This window comes from Ciconia boyciana, chromosome 2 (assembly GCF_034638445.1).
Source record: "Ciconia boyciana chromosome 2, ASM3463844v1, whole genome shotgun sequence".
Lineage (NCBI taxonomy): Eukaryota > Metazoa > Chordata > Aves > Ciconiiformes > Ciconiidae > Ciconia > Ciconia boyciana.
Window position 1 is genome coordinate 127,239,340 of NC_132935.1, and position 17,127 is coordinate 127,256,466.

Genomic DNA, 17,127 nt, shown 5'->3' on the forward strand with positions numbered 1-17,127 from the left:
TGCTCCTGAAGGAAAAGTATTTTTTCAGTTACCCTATCCCATAGCAGAACTGTTTGTGCCTGCAGCTGCTCCTGAGAGCTGCCAGGGTAAAAGCTTCCCTCCCACTAGGTCAGACTGTCTTTCAAAACAAGAACCAAGAGCCACATGAAGTGTGGTGAGGGGTTGGCCAAGCGCACTGCTCTGAGCTAGGAAGAAGGGGTTGGTGGAGGAAGCCATGGATTCAACTCCGCATTCAGGCACAGACCTCTGCGGTGACCTTGAACCATTACTTACTATCTGTTCCTATCTGTAAGACGAGGATAATATTTCCTGGCCTTTTAAGTGTGTCACAAAGATCCTGGTCATTAATGATTAATCCTGGCACATGAATGCGTGCAGTTACGTAAGTATTAAGATCTGGACATAATTGTCAAAGCTGAGACCCAAGGTCAAGTCTTGGTTTGAACTTGTTCCATCAGAGTGTCAAGATAATCAGGAATAAGTCCTGGTGGATAGGGTTCATCTCTAATATAACTTCAGTATAAACCTAAAAAGAGCTTTATAGTAGCAGGAGGAATGACATTTTCATTGGTGATGTTATTTTTATAATCACAAATAATTAAATGGGTAGAAAATAAAAACCAGTCTTAGGGCTGAGAGCCCTGCAGGCATCTAAGAAGACAGAAGCAAACCCTCTGGGGTTTACACTGCACTTTTGGTGTCATTTGTTTTTTCAGAATTCTTTCATTAATTGCTGCCACTTTATCAGGTCCCTCTTACCTATTTTGTGTTGTAGATATTTCTTGGGCAGAGCTTTTACTGTAAAAGCAGACAAAATGCACCCATACGGTATCCATAGGCATCAAATTCTACGTAAAAAATGAATCCTTCAAAATGACCAGAACTGGGCTGTTTGTGCATTGTGGAGTTTCTTTTCTGAAAAGATATGCTAACAGTGCAGATGTCTTTAGGTACTTGACTTGCAGGCAACAACTAGACAGTTCACAGGCATTAAAATTGCCTGTCTTCACATCCATAGGTACTTGTGTGAGGTACTCCAGACATAGATGATTTTAAATCAGTTATGCCTGTGCTCTCTAGTGCTAAGGCATAAGGCTGTGAATGAGAACAAGTGGATTTGCCAAAAGTTCTAGTACAGCTCAGTTTTCATATGTTAATTACCTGTCTGTACGTGGTCTTTGTAAAGCACTGTGAAATACTCAGATGAGACTTCCTATTGTGTTTAAGTTCATAATATACGTTAAATCCTTTTCAACCTGATTAATTCAAAATACTCAACGGCACCCTAGCTTCACTGAATGTTAAGCGATACTGCCCTTCTGGCTGGGGGTCACCTGAGGAGATGGAAGAACTCTCAAGGCCACTTGCCTGCATTAGCTCAGTGTCTAGCTGCTTCATCCGTTCCTTTTTGCCCAAATTGTGGTTCTCATCCACATGTATTAGTTCATTTGGGGTTCCACTCTGAAGGGACACAGAACATCCCTTCTTACTCACTGGACTGTAGCCTGCACCACAGTCCTCACCTGGTCAATGAACCTCTGACTACCTTGTGTGTGTCAGGATATATACATCACCAGTATAGTCAGAGCTGATCTGGGATAAGGGCATCCAGTTTGAGTTTGCTTGACCTACAATCATGGGGAGACAAAAATCAACATGAAGTAACTTTAAACAATCAGAGAATTCAAGACAAGAAGTGAACTATGTCCAAGCCAAATCATTAGTATAGAAAGAAACCATGTCACAATCTGCCGTGATGGTGAAGAAGTGAATGAATTCCCCTTTCTCATATTGTCCTTTCACAACAGAAAAAATAAAAGTAACTGAAGTAATCCCAGAAACTGAAGGCCCCTACTACCTCCACATTTTTGACTTTGTAGATATATTAATATTTATTTATGACAGTGGGCTCCTGGAAGGAGTGGAGATTGCTGTTTTAAGCCTGTTTTGAGACATCTTGAACTTTTGGGCTAGTATTTCTGTATGCACACAAGTAACAACAGGTTTTCTTTCCTTCCTTTTTTTTCATTTAGTTCTGGTTTGATCTACAAAAAGCTCAGAAGTCAGGGTCAGAATGGTACTTCCCTGGCAATACTTTTTTCTAAATTTCAATTTTGACATATCATTCAGATAAAACTTCAGAGATGAAATTGCATGGAAACGTACACTGTTAACTTTTCATCTTTTTCCAAATGATATAAAAACACGCTGAGAATTATTTAATGCATCATATTTCAGAGATGGGTAGGAAGGGATTAAAGCACTTCAAATAGTGAATGAGCCATAACTATATTCTCCACAGCTGTTCAGTGCACTCAGGATAGCACTAATGATTCAGTCACTAAGACTGACAGGAGACTTGGAATGAACCTCAGTGGCGATCTGTAGAGAATTACTCAAAAAGTACAGTCACAATGTGGGTACCCAGTGCAGGTATAAGTGTGTTCTTTTCATCAAAAGGGAATATGATTTTGGTTTTGTACCATGAAGAAAATGTGAGATGTTTTAACTGGTGGGGAGTTAGGTTAGTAATGTAATAATGTCCATTTGTTCTAAACTATTATATTCTGTCTTTTCCTACTTTCTGCATCCTGAAGAGTCTGAAGCAGAAATCAGGTTGATCTTAATTTTACAGTCACAAATACCTTATTAAAATGCAAGCCACCTTCTGCCCACCTATTTCTCTCATCTTTCTGGGATCTTGGTCAGCTTAGTACCAAATTCTAATGTTGTTTATGCATACGTAGTTGCTAAGCACAGCAAGGTTTATTTTCATTATTATGTAAGCTCTCAAACTATATCAAGAGAATTTACTACATTTTTTATCCATTTTCCAATTTCATATTTCTCTCTCTCTTAGTGGAAGTGAGTTTCCTGAACACACAGTCTCATCCTGGTTCAAAAATTCAGGCAGGTATTAGAGCTAATAATGTTATGGAGGAAGTAAGCAGGTTAATGACTTCTCCTATGGACCATAATCTATAAGCCAAGCAAAGTTAAAATATTTTTCGCATGCAAGGAGATATAATGCTCTTAGTGATCTGTATGAGGGCTATAAATATAGCTGTGCACATTATTTACCCTCACACTTAACCATTACCTGTTATAAGGGTATATTCAGCTGCATGTGCAAACTATAGCACTTCAGTTCCCGTATGTGAAGAGTCTGGGTAACGTTATTTTTCTGTGTTGACTGCTGGTGATGAAATTAATTTAAATCAAATTGTCTTGAATCTCAAGACGTGAGACAATATGATGAGAGTTGGTCACATAGTTTTATATCCTTGAATTTTCTTAAGAAGGACAGAACATTTCTTCTGCAAGAAGGGAGTGGAGATGTTTTATGTGCCTTTTTCCAGTGCTGACCTAAAAAAAAAAAAAAAAAGAAAAAAGCACCTGTGGTCAGATAATTATACCAGCAAGTGTCTACACTCACACCTGAAGTGAAATGCTTCTACCAGATTTTGAAGACAGACAGACATCCATTTAAGAACCGGGAGAGAAATTCAATTATTTTCTAATTACTCTCATGTAAAGGGTTGTCAGAGACCTAGTGGCTAAACAAGCAGAGCAGCTTTGGCAAATGTTTCAACTGAAATGTTGAAGTGTTTTACTCTGAAACAGTTATAAAATGAGAATCTGAAAAATTTCTGTCTCTCCAATATTCAACTGCTGTATTTTAGCCTTTGCTTCATGAAAATGTTTGCTCACTCACACCCCCTCCCCAAAACCTGGGATAAAAATATTCTGTCCCCATAACATTTTTTTCCTTTCATGGTGCCAAGGTATGGATTAAATGATGTCTTGGGGTCCCTTTTAGTCTCTGATTCTCTGGTTCTACTACAAGTATGGCTTAAGAATTGTGACTTCTTCCAGTGTTAAATCGTAACTCACTAAGACAGATTTTGAAATGTGTTGAAATGCTATAAAAGTATATATTTGATAGAGTATTTTAATAATGTCTGAAGCATCCCTTGGACTTTTTCAGGTAAGAATGTATATTTTTAAACATTCTAATTATACTCTACACCTTAGTTCTTAATGGTTTCTTTGCAATCACCAGAATAAAAATGGTAAATAAGAAGAATTTTTAAAATAGACTAAAAAAGCATAGCAGCATGATCAGGAAGGTTGCATTGCAGAATTATTTTCCCACACCTTAAACACATATATACACAATCACTTCTCTGAAAAATATGTAGTAGTTTGCAGGGACCACTTTGGACTCTCGTACGTGTGAGCAATTCACTTGTAAGAGTGAATCAAGTGCCTCTCTGCCAGTTCTCTGTCTGGCACACATCCTGCTTTTATTGTTGTTGTGATTAGAAAGACCCACTATTATTAAATACCAATTATAACATTTGGTCCAGTTTTCTGAAATTCATTCACATATGAATGATGCTATTGGGAATTTGTTGTGTAACCCTCATTATGCCTGCCAACCTTTTGTTCCAAGCTCTTTTCTTAAGCACAAAACATGAAAACGCCCTTAGCTTTTTTTAATGTGTTCTTTTTCTCATGAGCTTATTTTTGCTTTGTTCTTGGTTGAAGCTGAGAAAACAAATGGCTTTGTGAACCTTAGGGTTTTATCTTTATTGGTATCTTTAGAGATATCTTTAGAGAGAGTATAACATTTATCTCATTTTGTTTCAAGCAATTGTTTTGGGTTTAATCATATTTTTACCATATGCCACTGCTCATTTAAGTGAGCAGCTGAAAAGAAACAATCCACCCCTTCTTTCCACACCACTTTGGTAATGCCTACTAGAAGTGGAGTCAGTAATTCTCCCACTTTCAAGGTGGTCTGTTTCATGTTAGTCTGTTCTTATGCTGCAATTGTTGTATTGAGCGTTGTCCACTGGATGATTGAGCAATATGACAAACAGGCCACATTTGGTTGCCTTTCATCTTCTCTCTTTTTGGAGAATCTTTTAGGTCGGGTAGAATTTTGTGTGTCCTTTAGATCAGCACTGGGGAACAATCATGGTTTTGTAATTCGGAAGATTATTATCCATGGTATTCTTGCTCTGTTTGTTGAAGAAACTGGAAATATGTTTTGAATGAGATGGGACTGAAGAAAAAGAAAGAGCCATCCCATTCCAGAAAACCAGTTGAATACCACCCTGGAGAGTTGTTCTGAGAGTTGCAAGGCAAGTCACTTAACCCAAACTTTTCGCAGACAACTTTATGGATTGTGAGTCCAACTTGCAGTTGTAAAACTGCGTTTAATCTGTGTAGGACCTTCACAGATTAATCTGAAGTCAGGAGCTGTGTGGTGAACAAGTGAAAGGCAATATAATGGTAAGTACTATTAGGTATATTAAATTGGGTAACTGGAACTAGTGTACACTTTTATTCTTAATTTCTGAGAAAATACCATCTTTTATCTAACAGAAGTTTTGAAAATAAGTTAATTATACTTGTGAAGTACTCACATCCTGTGTCAATGAAGACTGTAGGAGAGCCAATGAATAGGCTGATAATTCCCATTGGGAGCGAGGTTTCAGCTTTATACAGTAAATGAGGTCTAGGGCTATTCATTGAACCCGTTGGACAAAACACAACATTGAACAGTTGCTCATTAAGTGAACATTGTCCATCTTCTGAACAGAACAAAGCCAGAATCTTTCAGGAAAAATATGTGAACATATTTCAAAAATGTAGATTCACAAAGGTGTTAAATTAAGGCTTATAAGCTTTTCATGTTTTTAAGGGCTTGATCTGCAACCTTAATGTTCTTTTAGCACTGTGTGTTTCTGTATTTAGCATACGTACACATACGTACACAGATTTGTTCCAGTTTGACAGTCCTTCACATGTTGTTTAGTGTGTTTGATTAGCATAATCACTGTGTGATTATTTCTCACTAGCCTTAGCATATGCAAATTCTTGTCTTTTGACTGACAACCATTATTAGACAATCAGAGTATAAGGATTTGCATAATCTCTGTGTGGTTACAGTATTTCTGTGCAATGCCACTGTGAATGCAAATCCTTTTACTTTGGCTGGTTTCTGTATATTCAAGCAGTTTGCCAGAAATCCTGCTGCTGCCTCAGCATCTCATTGCCAAGTGGAAAAATCTACAAGAAAAAAATAACAAAAAAGAAAGCAAGAGAGAAATACTAGAGTCACATCAGAAAGGTGACTAGACAACTGCTACAATTAAATAGCTCAATTAAAAAAAAAAAATCCTTACACTGTTATAAGATTTCAACAAGAGAATGAAAAGTTTACTTTGGGAATTCATTCTGAAGTACTATTCACGTTACATAAACCAGTTACATTGTTTGGGAAGTCACTACAGTTTTCTTTTTGATAGATACCACTTTTTAAAAGAAAAGTAATTCTTCTGTAAATATTGGACATTATTGTAGTTGTTGCAGGTGTTTTATGTGAATTATTTTATATTTAACTAGGTTGAGTAATATTTCTGTTTTATGTACATGAAAAGCATCAGGTTAGTTCTACCCTGTTTCATTGATAAGAGCAGAAGTGGTAGACACTAAGAAAAGATGTGTAATGCTGAGTTCAATTCACTGCATAATTATTCACCATAATTACTAGGGCAATACTGAATAAATTAGCTGTAAAAGGATAAACCATGCATGGTAGCACATCTAGAACATGTATTTTAACCATTTGACATCATATTGTTCTACTTGCACATGAAACCAAAATATCATTGAAGATTCTTTTTTTTGTGTTTAATTATGCTTACTAAGCTCTTCCCATCATTCCTTTTGAATTGTGTTCTTTGGTTAGTTTATAAGATTCTTATTCACAGATTAATGTGATGTTGGAAAAAAAAACTGGTCTGCTAGCCCTAACAATGGGACGTATTTCTTACGGAAATAGAGAGTGTCAAAAATACTTAGGATCAAATCACTGAGCTGTTGTTGAACTATTCTGTTTCTGACCTGGACACCAGTATATTAAGAATGCATCAGGGAGATTGTAAGTTATAACTCTGACACTTCTGGAAAGCATCGGATCTACTACACATGCTGCACAGAGGTAGGTTTGGTTTTTTTAACATGCACAGTTAATAAATACTTTCAAGAGGTTTGAGATGGATGTGCACACACAAAAATGATCTGCAGTGTGTGACACCCAGTAGTTCCAATACTTTCTGGAAGTTTTAGACCTGTTGGCACATGCTTTGTCCAGCTTGAATGTGCAGCTGCAGTAGATGCCCAGTATCTCCTGGAGAAGAAGGTACTACCACTCAGCTGAATGGTGCCCATAATGTGGGCACTCTGTACAGGCAATATAAAGCTGAATGTCCAGCACTTCTCCAAAGCATCAGAGTTTCTGCATAAGTAATATTATAAGAATGTAATATAATGTAATACAATATAACATAATATTGCTGCATCTGTACAATTGACCAGCATGATTGCAGGGGAAATGATTGTGAATTCTTGATGCTACTGGGATCAGAGAGGAAATGCTCAATTCTCAATGGAAAATAGTCAAATTATGCCCTGAGAAAATTTCTGGTTCAAAAAGTCCCCCAGCTATAAATGACAGTGGCTTTACGTGATTGAGGAGCTTTCCTATAGCTTTAGTAACTGCTCTTCTGTGTTTCTACTAGTATGTCACAATTATAATGCAGTAGGCAATTTTATATTTGAACTGTTCGGTGTTAAAACTGCATGCATCATGCAGTTTTTAAAATGGATTAAGTTCACCAGTGAGTATAAACTATGGAGGATATGATAATATTTTGTTCTTTTTCACTTGGTAAGGCATTGTGTATGTGGTTGGTACAGGATTTACACTCTTTCCCATGCTTTTATTAGTTTCACCATTTCTTGGAACATAAGAGAATGAATGAAAGGAGCCCCCACTGAGTTATCTTTATTTCTTATCAATTTTACAATTAAGATGTGTACATAAGTCTTAACTCATATGTGGAAATATTAATACCTTGCCTGCAAGTATAATAATATTACAGTGCACTTGTTTGACTTAATTTTTTTACTTACAATTAAATATGTTTGTAGAAATGCAGAGCTAAGGTAAGAAAACATACTTAGAATATCACTCTTTTAATGTTATTTTCATTGTAACATCTGGATTTCATTGTAACAACATTTCATTGTAGCATCTGGATTTTAAGAAGTTTTGAGGGGTGTTGGTAGCTGTGTCACTGAATTCACTTACCTGTTCGAGTAATGGAGGTCAGTCTTTTAGTGGGTAATTTTTTTGTAAATTACCACTAAAATGGTCTCCAGCAATTTTTTCCTGAGAGCTTCAATGACCTGACGTGTTTTTCTGCTCACTTCGTATAGGACCATAGTGATTTGAGTCAATCTTTTGCAGCTAATTTCTTTGGCTTTGAGGTAAAAATACTTTCTTACTTATTTGATTGTTTTAGGCCTACCGTATGTTCTGAACAGGATCTGGGCATCCACGTTTTCTTCATCCTTTGACCTGGATGCTTTTATTTACAGACATTAATGCAATGCCATTAGTTTACTGCCAACCTCAAGCATTTGAAATGCTCATGTCATGTCCCTTGGTTTTAATACACAATTAAAAAAATAAAATAAAAATAACTAGTTTATATCCTTTTATGATTTGAGCCTTTATGGATCAAACTTGCATGCTTTCCTTTGTTATTGGTTTGTTGTTGTTTTTACCTTAGGCATACTCTGATGCCTCTGGGATAAGAAGTCACATAAAAAGGACTCATAAAAATTATATATATTAAAAAATTGTTGAAATTCAGGATGAGCTATGTGTTTGAATTTCAGTTTCAGCATAAAAAAATTATTCACAAAAAAAAAGAAGAACACTTAGCAATTATTTGTGGAAATTATGTAAAATTTATATTTCCAAAGGATCAAATTTCTCTGTAGGTAAAATTTACCAGCCCAGATTCTGCCTTCTGCAGATATTTAGTGAAATTTAATGAGATGGAGACTTTGCTATGGAAGGCCTTCAAGGATAGCAGCTATGGTGATACTCAAAAAGTTGCCCATGCAGGTAGGATAAGATGGGATCTCCTGGGTCAAGTTCTTGGTGATTTTGTGATGGATATTTCATCCAGAAAAGTTCATGCAACAGCCACTCCTTTCATCTGCAGTCCACAAAATAAAGGGAGTACAGTATTTGTTTAAAAAAAAAAAAATCATGTTGCCACAAATTTCAGCTTGAATAATTAAAAAATAGACAATATTATTGCTGTGCATTTTATGTATTGAAAACAAAAATTAACTGAATGAAATATGAAAGCTTTCATATTATATTCATAGCCCAAACTAAGTCACCTTGTGGTTTGCAGTGAACCTTGAGCAATGTGCTATCCCTGGACTGACCATAAGGAAAGTGTGGCACAGCCTGTGCTACATAGTAAAAGATACCTAGTGCTGGATATTAGAAAAGCAAAAGGTAGTGAACAAGTCAAACACAGGGCAGCTTGCCCTTTTTTGTGTTGTAACTTGCAGTTCAAATAAGTTGGCGAGAGGAAGTAAACCTCTTGCAAACCTTGCTCTCCTACACAGCTTTGACAGCTGATTCATAATCTTTCATGTGAATTGCAAACCTCTCTGTCCTTCACTGTACATGGGAGTAAATTAAATCAGTTGCATCTAAGAAATAAAATAAAAACCCAGTGATTGTAGTATAGCACTAGTAACGAGTAAAAAGCAGATTTTATCAAAGTTCATCATGATAACTTTTATTGTGAAAGCAAATACCATTTACATAAGTTGAAATACAATTTATATGTGTAATTAGTAACATTCAGTGAGCCAAGAAGTGCTTGGAGATTCTTTTAAGTATCTCACCACTTGCTGATTATCTCAGCTACATGATATTATTTCCCTCTTTATACTTCCCTGCAATCCTTGCTCTCTATTTTCTGGCAATCAGCTGCCTCTCTTTGTTCCTCTGACTCTCAGCAGGGCTCCTCTCTGTCTTCCAGTGTCTGTGAGATCTGAGTGCTTATCATGCTGCACCTCGGTATCCTGTTACCTCTCTCAAATTTCCTGCATAAAACTTCTGGAGACTTATCTGGTGCTTTTGGATATTTATTTGAAATTTATGGATTGGTGGTATTTCCCAAATGAAATCTCCAGGAAAAAATAATAATGTCAAATGCCACTCCAGCATTCTGCCCCAACTTTATTAGAATCTGGGGCTAAGTTTTGAAGTTTAATTCTGCTTTGGAGTATCAAAGAGCAGTTGTCAGAGAAAAGATTCTTACTTTGAAGCAGCTTTTCTTAATCAGCTTGGAGGCTATCCAGAACACTTCTTCATTTAGAGCCACAAACACAAATCATAGAGTACACAATAAGGCCGTGTAGCTGTATATCTAGAAGTCTGCATCTTTAGAAAGAGAAAGGGAAGTGTGCAGATGGATTTCTGTATCAGCAGATATACAAGAGAAAATCTGTGGAGTCATTAGGAAAGAAACTCCACATTTTTCCATGAGACCAAAATAAAATTAAATACAAAATAGACCAACTATTCCACACAGTCATGATTTTTCTCAATTCTGAAAAATTATTTGTCTCATTGTCAATCTGTGAGCATCAGTTCCCCCAGAAATCCAACCCCATTTGGAGCTATAATTCTTACTGTGAAGATGGGTAAATCCAACTTAAAAAATTAGTTGTTCCATCTTATGAACCATGGTGGTACCTTTCATGTAATGCTTAGAGAGCTTCTTTGCTGGCTTTCTTAACTTATGCCACTTGTGAGATAATTTGAAAGACTTTAACATGTTAACACTGAAGGCTAAACTAATAGTATCTCACAACTGTAGTTAATGTGAAGGCAAACAGTTACACTGGATCAAAGAATGCACAGTTTCTTGTTACCATGTGCTGACTTATTCATATATCTGAGCTTGAGGTTTCCCTAAGTATTTTAGACCTGCAGTGGTGAAAGGAACTAAATTTCTTCAAACTTCAGCAGCAGTGAAATAGTATCAGTTAAGACCAGGTTATGCTTTAGCGTTGAAAATCGCAGGATACAGGTCTATTGGTTCTGCTGGCATACGAAGTCACCTCTTGGGTAGTGGAGCAGTTGAAAAAAGAAGAGCTGTTACTATTTACTTTCGTATGTGGTGGTGTTCTTTCTGGTCTATACAATAGTATTTTTGGACTATGGGCTTTTTCAAGATCATGTTACTTAGTAAAATTACTGCCCCTAGCACATGGTTTGATCACCGCAGAAAGTCTTACACAGCATGCTGTAGTGTTTCAGAGCTTGATATACTCTGACCTTAGCCATCAGTGCTATTTTGGGGTTATGTTACAGTGGCATCCCTAGTTTCTGGGTGGGATTGGTGTTCTTTTATGCTGGTGGTTGCACAAATGTGTTTGTTTCACATTTCACAAATTTCACTTTCACATCAAATTGAAGAGGATGTTCAAACTGAGCGTTTCTTCCAAACCTTTCTATAAAGCCCTGCCATTTTCCTTGTTCCTTTTTTTTTACCAATCTGAATTTCTTTTCAACAGTAATTAATTTAATGACCTATTTCATATCTGATGCTAAACAGCTTGTCAGGTGATGCAGAATTTCTGTAGTGAGCTGTTCTGGATTCACTGCAATAGAGGCCATGACTGTCTACCATTACAGCTTCCATGAATAATTGATTACTCTAAGCAAAAGCTCTGATTCTTTATTTATCAAATAACCCTTTGCTAACAGACTAGAAAAAAGTGAATCATGGGGACATGAGCGTAGAAAAAGGTTTTTTTTTTTCACAAGACACATACAAATTATGCTTTGTGAATACTGGTTATCATCAGAGTTAGGCAATTATTTGTATTTGCGTCATCCAAATCTGCGGATTTTTAACAATACAATTTAAAGATAAAAACTATCAGTGGCTTTACCAAGTTGCTGTAAAGCTATTACTAGATTTTAAAAATTGCTGTCAAATGCTTCTTGTGAAAAAGAAATATAAATAGTTTTGACCAACAAATTTGGGGGAGTTGATTTCAATCCTCCACATAAAATCTCTTGAGTAAGTACTTTTGTGAAATTCTCTGCCAAAATGGTACATTTTTTTACAGGACCCTGACTTGCAGACGCTGCCAGATCAGCGTTCTGGTAGAGGTTAGTTCAGAATAATGCTTTTCATGAAAGTCGAAGTTCATCCTTAAAGTAGGGTTTATTCAAAATAGTTTCTTCTAAATGGCTGTGAAAATAATCTTTGGAGGATTTGGATTTTACATAGGTTGTGTAGAAATTGTTTTACAGAAAAGATCAATTTATTGGTTCCTGGAAAATAATTATTTATTTCATAATACTGAGCTATTGTGTGTTATTCTGCGATTATTTGTATATAATATTCCTTCACATTTCCATTGATCCTTTTCTTAGTAATTTTATTTTAAAAATTCTTGTTTCATGTAGTGAGCTAGCTTTTCTTCGGTATAAAAAACATAAATTGGTGTTTTGATAAGGAAACTTGTTCAGCATTCAGCAAAGGGAGATTGGTGCATATAGAATTTAACTAAGCATATGCATTTCAAGATAGCTAATGACACTTTTCTTTGTTCTTTCTGTATTACCTCTGTAAAACTGCATGAAGAAGAAATATTCATTTTCAAAGAAAAATAATAGTTTTCTGTAGTGTGGGTTATGGTATGGCATGACACAGAATCTCTTTTGGGACTATAGATAACATAGTATACAGTGAAACAGCAAAAACTTTTATTTTTCTTTTTCTTGTCTCTTTACAGATGGACCCAATTCAAAAAGCTGTAATAAATCATACATTTGGGGTTCCTCTTCCTCATCGAAGAAAGCAAATCATATCATGCAACATTTGCCAGCTGAGATTTAATTCTGATGTAAGTTGATCATTTTGTATCAGATTAGAAATATGTACTTATCTTCTAGGATGTGCCATAATTTGCATAAATTGAACCTAAATGAAACGTTGTGATTTCAGTTTGTGGCTCAGCAGATGAAAAGGCTGTAGGATGCTTCAAATAAACACCATTATTTGATAGTGTTTATACACCCGGCCAGATTTTCCCTGCGGATATATCCCTGCAAGCTCATCAACTTCAGTTGTGCTGCACAGAGTGTAAATAGGAAAATGGATTGATCCATTACTGCTAATAAGGCTGAAATATTTGCTGGGTCCTAATTCTTCTACCAGTCCTGGTTATGTTTGCCTTCCTTTTCAGCCTGTAAATGTTAGAAGTTATTCAGATATAGTCCTTGTGGATCTACCTTGCTTTTTCGACCCTTACAGCAATATCTCTGTCTAGCCAGAATTGTATTTTAATGTTCCTGTCCTGCCAGTACAAGTTTTTTTAAAAAAAAAAGCAGGTGATTTTTTTTTTCAGCTGGCTCCTACCTTACGTCCTCTCACTCCTCCAACAATGAAGTAGAACAAGCTGAACTGGAGATGGTCTCTAATATACAGAGGAAATCTGTCCCCCCTAATTACCCAAGGAAGCTGTGCTGTGGTGCTCCTTGCCAAGGAGTACCTGTTCTGTCACAGAAAAGCCTCTTAAAATGTAACTCCTTATTTCCTTATCCAGGATCATTGTGTGTGCAGACAAAACCTGACACAGTATAATATATTTTCTTCTGCTATTCTAGTCTCTCCAGGAAGTTTCTTGACATGGGCATTGCTGGTGGAAACTTATCTTCCCCCACCAAATATCTTTCATTTACTACCTGTTCTACTAGTTTCAATAGGGAAGTTACTTCTGTCAGAATAAAAATGTTTGAATTTAGAGTGAGGTCTAACCCAAAAACGTCCATGAGGTTTCTTCCTCATGCTAGTCATATGAAGAAGTGGAATAATTCTGATGTGCTGCTGATTCTTTGTAGGCAGCTTGTTTATGTACAGTTTGTATCTATTTTTAGTTTATCAGTTATTTATCAAAACCATGAACTTGTCAAAAACTTAAATTGAACCTTGAAACCTTCTTTTAAGGATTGGCCACGTAGGGATGAAAATAATGCAGCTCTCTTCATTTCCTTCAGCTTTTTATTCCTGGGAAATAATTTTAACAAGATCTCAGTCACAATTTCCAGACCAGTCAGCATCATGTACTTACTTTCGCTGATGACTCCAGGTTTTCTAGTTCATGGACTCTTATAACATTGACATTGTTCTCAAACAGTGGTGCAAGGAAGGTAATAGGTTCTCTGGAGCTGTCATGTCCCTCACAGATAAAAATAGAAGAGTCAAATTAGGCTCTTCTATTTAGAAGCCAGATGCTAGAATTAGAACTGTGGATCCTGAGCCATTCATGGGGAGGGGACGATGGAGACTTCTGGGCCACAGTGGATCTCACTGACTGAGCAGCCCAGCTCATCACTCATAATTTGCAGCTTTGTTTTAGGAAAAAGCATGTCACAATGAATCATACATAGTATATAGCTGCAAGAGACATCAAACACTTCCATGTTACATACTAAAGTGAAACACCTCCTTTTAAAGCGGGTATACCATTTGTTAGTCTACAAAAAGATCCAGACAAAAGGGAGGATGAACATATAATTAAAAAGACTTAGTCATTAGTAGATACACAACTGGGATTGACACATGGAGTGGAAAATTTTCCAGCTGACAGGAGCTAGGCATTTTCCAGAATAAAATGTTTGAAATAAAAATTCTTCTACACAGAAGCAAACAAGATATTAGTGGACACTGATACTTCTTCCTCAGAGGACTAGAAAGAATTCCAAAGCAGAGAGGGGGAAGAAGCAGTGGCCATTTTCAGAGACATCTACAGTGTCCAAAAAAACTGGTTTCAGAAGAAATCTATTCATTTATAGTGTTCACAGCAAACTCTTGGAAGAAAAGATGTTAAGCAGATATTTAGTTGTTCCTTCACACCTTCAAGTGATAGAGACTTAGACTCCAGTTTGCCAACACTGTTCAGTGGAAGATTGTTCTAATGCTCCCCTCTCTCAAAGTTGATCAATATCATTAACCTTATGGAATGGGGAGGCCTTCTTGCTGAGTATCTTTCACTTTCAACTTTTAATATTCACCTAATTTTTAAAGCAACCCCAGTGTTGCTGATTGATGTAGAGATTATGATCCAAATGCTGCTCAGTGATTAACCTGGGACAATATCTCTCCCCCTTTTCCCTACTACACAGAAGAGATTTGTGGATATCTTCTCATTCCAGTGCATATAGTTATTACTGCTGAAAATCACAAAGTGTTCTGGTGAGGCATTTCAAGAAATAAGAAGTAGTCAGAGTTCCACTGCAGTTTAGAAATGCTTTTCTGCAATGTGAGGGGGAATAGGCAGAGCTAAGTTCCTCAGTTGCTTGGGTAATTCTGAATGTCCACCAGTTTTTTAAGCAAAAATGTGCTAAACTAAAGATTTAATGTTGAGACTTAAAGGAAAGATTGCTTTGAAGAAAAAGAGCTATTAGCTATCATTTTTTGATAACTCTACTATATGAATGGCAAGCACACACATTGTAATTTTTTTCTCTTATTATTATGAAAAAGTTTTCATTTACTGAATAGTCCTACCTTTCATTTTCATCATATTTTGTTGAACACGATTTAAAACCATAACAACAATAAATAGCTTTTCTGTTCAGAAACCTAGGGCTTTGTGGCTGTTCTACCAATGTGTCTTTATTTTTAGATGCTGGAGATAGGATTTATCAGAAAGTAATGAACAGAAATTCCATTTACTTACTGCACGACAGTATTATGAAAATGTTTACAATAAAAGTGGTCTGTGAGATTTTTCATTTTTGCAGAGAATACAGAATTTTCTCCCCTTTGATACAGATTTCTTTCAGAGCAGAAGAGCTTTTTTTCTGGTTACATGGTATCAAAATTACATTTCAAAGAAAAATGAGAAAAGGCAGTACAATAGTCTAAAATCGTTTAGCTTCTTTCTAAAGGAGTTATCTATAAATCTTCATGACAGCTGTGTGTTCAGTATTTCTTTTTAAAATAAATCTTCTCATACAAGGGAAGGGAGGAATGAGCAAGTAACCAAAGCCTCTCCATGCTGAGAAAAAACATTAGAACAGCAGAGGTAGGTTCTGTGGAGTCCGTTTCAAGCAGTTAAATTTTTTATTTTTTTCTTTTTTTGCATTGAGAGAGATCTATATATAACATTTACATTCACATTGTGCATTCAATACAGGGCAAAATATTTAAGTATGTGCTTAGCTGCAAGTGTGTGAGTTGCCATTTAGGTTTTGGCAGCTGCTGAGAGCTATTGCACCAGTTCAGAAGAACTGTTAAATGCATGCTTTGTAGTAAACATTAAACATCTGCTAAAAGCACCCTGTAAAATGAAGCCCAGCTGACTTCAGTAGGACAACTCATGTGCCTACAGGTAGTTGTGGGAGTAAATTCTCTGCTAACGTGAGCAATCACTAAAAAAAAACCAAACAAAAAACAAAACAAAACCCAAAAAAACAAACCAAACAACCTCATGACTTGGGAAAAAAGAGCTCACTAAATTTTCCTCATTTTTTTGATCACCTGTCTTGACTATTTGATCTCCCTTTGCCCACATTTCTAATTTCGTCATTTGATCAAGGTAGTGACAGTGTCTGTTAACAAATCAATTCTTGCAAAGGGATTCTGTCTTTCTCTTCCCTCTCATTTAATGCAGATGGCTGAGTGATCATCCAGCTTTCCTTTAGAGAAAGGTTGGGCAGCATTTTTATGTACTCACAGGACTTGAATTCCATTATGATACATTGTAAAAATATTTCCAAATATGTTAGCCAGAAATTATTGTTTGACTTAAATAGCAACAGTAGTAATATTCTCTTGAAAATCATGAGCTGAATGCTCATCATGGAGTCCTTATTTGTCAGTTTTTTAACCTTGTTTTTCTCCATCTCTATAAAGCAAAGGTACCGCTGAATCGATACATAGTTTAACTGCGTGAAGTCGTCAGGATTCAAAAAGTGCTGTTCTGGTAAAAGAATAGTGAAGGATTTTTTGGAGGATAAGGATGCAATATAGCTCCACAGGATTTTACTATGGTTCTAACTTTCATGGGGAAAGAACGCCCAGAGGACTTATATCCTACTTAGGTTATGCTTGGTATCCAGAACAAATTATTAAAGTATCAATTTGTAAGCACCTAGGGAATAATAAGGTGATAAGAATCAGCCAATGTGAATTTGTCAAGAACAAA

General features: G+C 36.2%; 1 protein-coding gene across 2 annotated transcripts in view; it reads left to right on the plus strand.

Annotated features, from left to right (window-relative positions):
- ZNF385D (zinc finger protein 385D) overlaps positions 1-17,127 on the plus strand; it is a 442,063-nt gene that overhangs the window by 331,991 nt on the left and 92,945 nt on the right. For both annotated transcript variants that reach the window (XM_072853997.1, XM_072853998.1), the window contains one exon: positions 12,709-12,819. In XM_072853997.1, the coding sequence (XP_072710098.1) occupies positions 12,709-12,819 (111 nt within the window). The remainder of the gene's footprint in view (positions 1-12,708; positions 12,820-17,127) is intronic.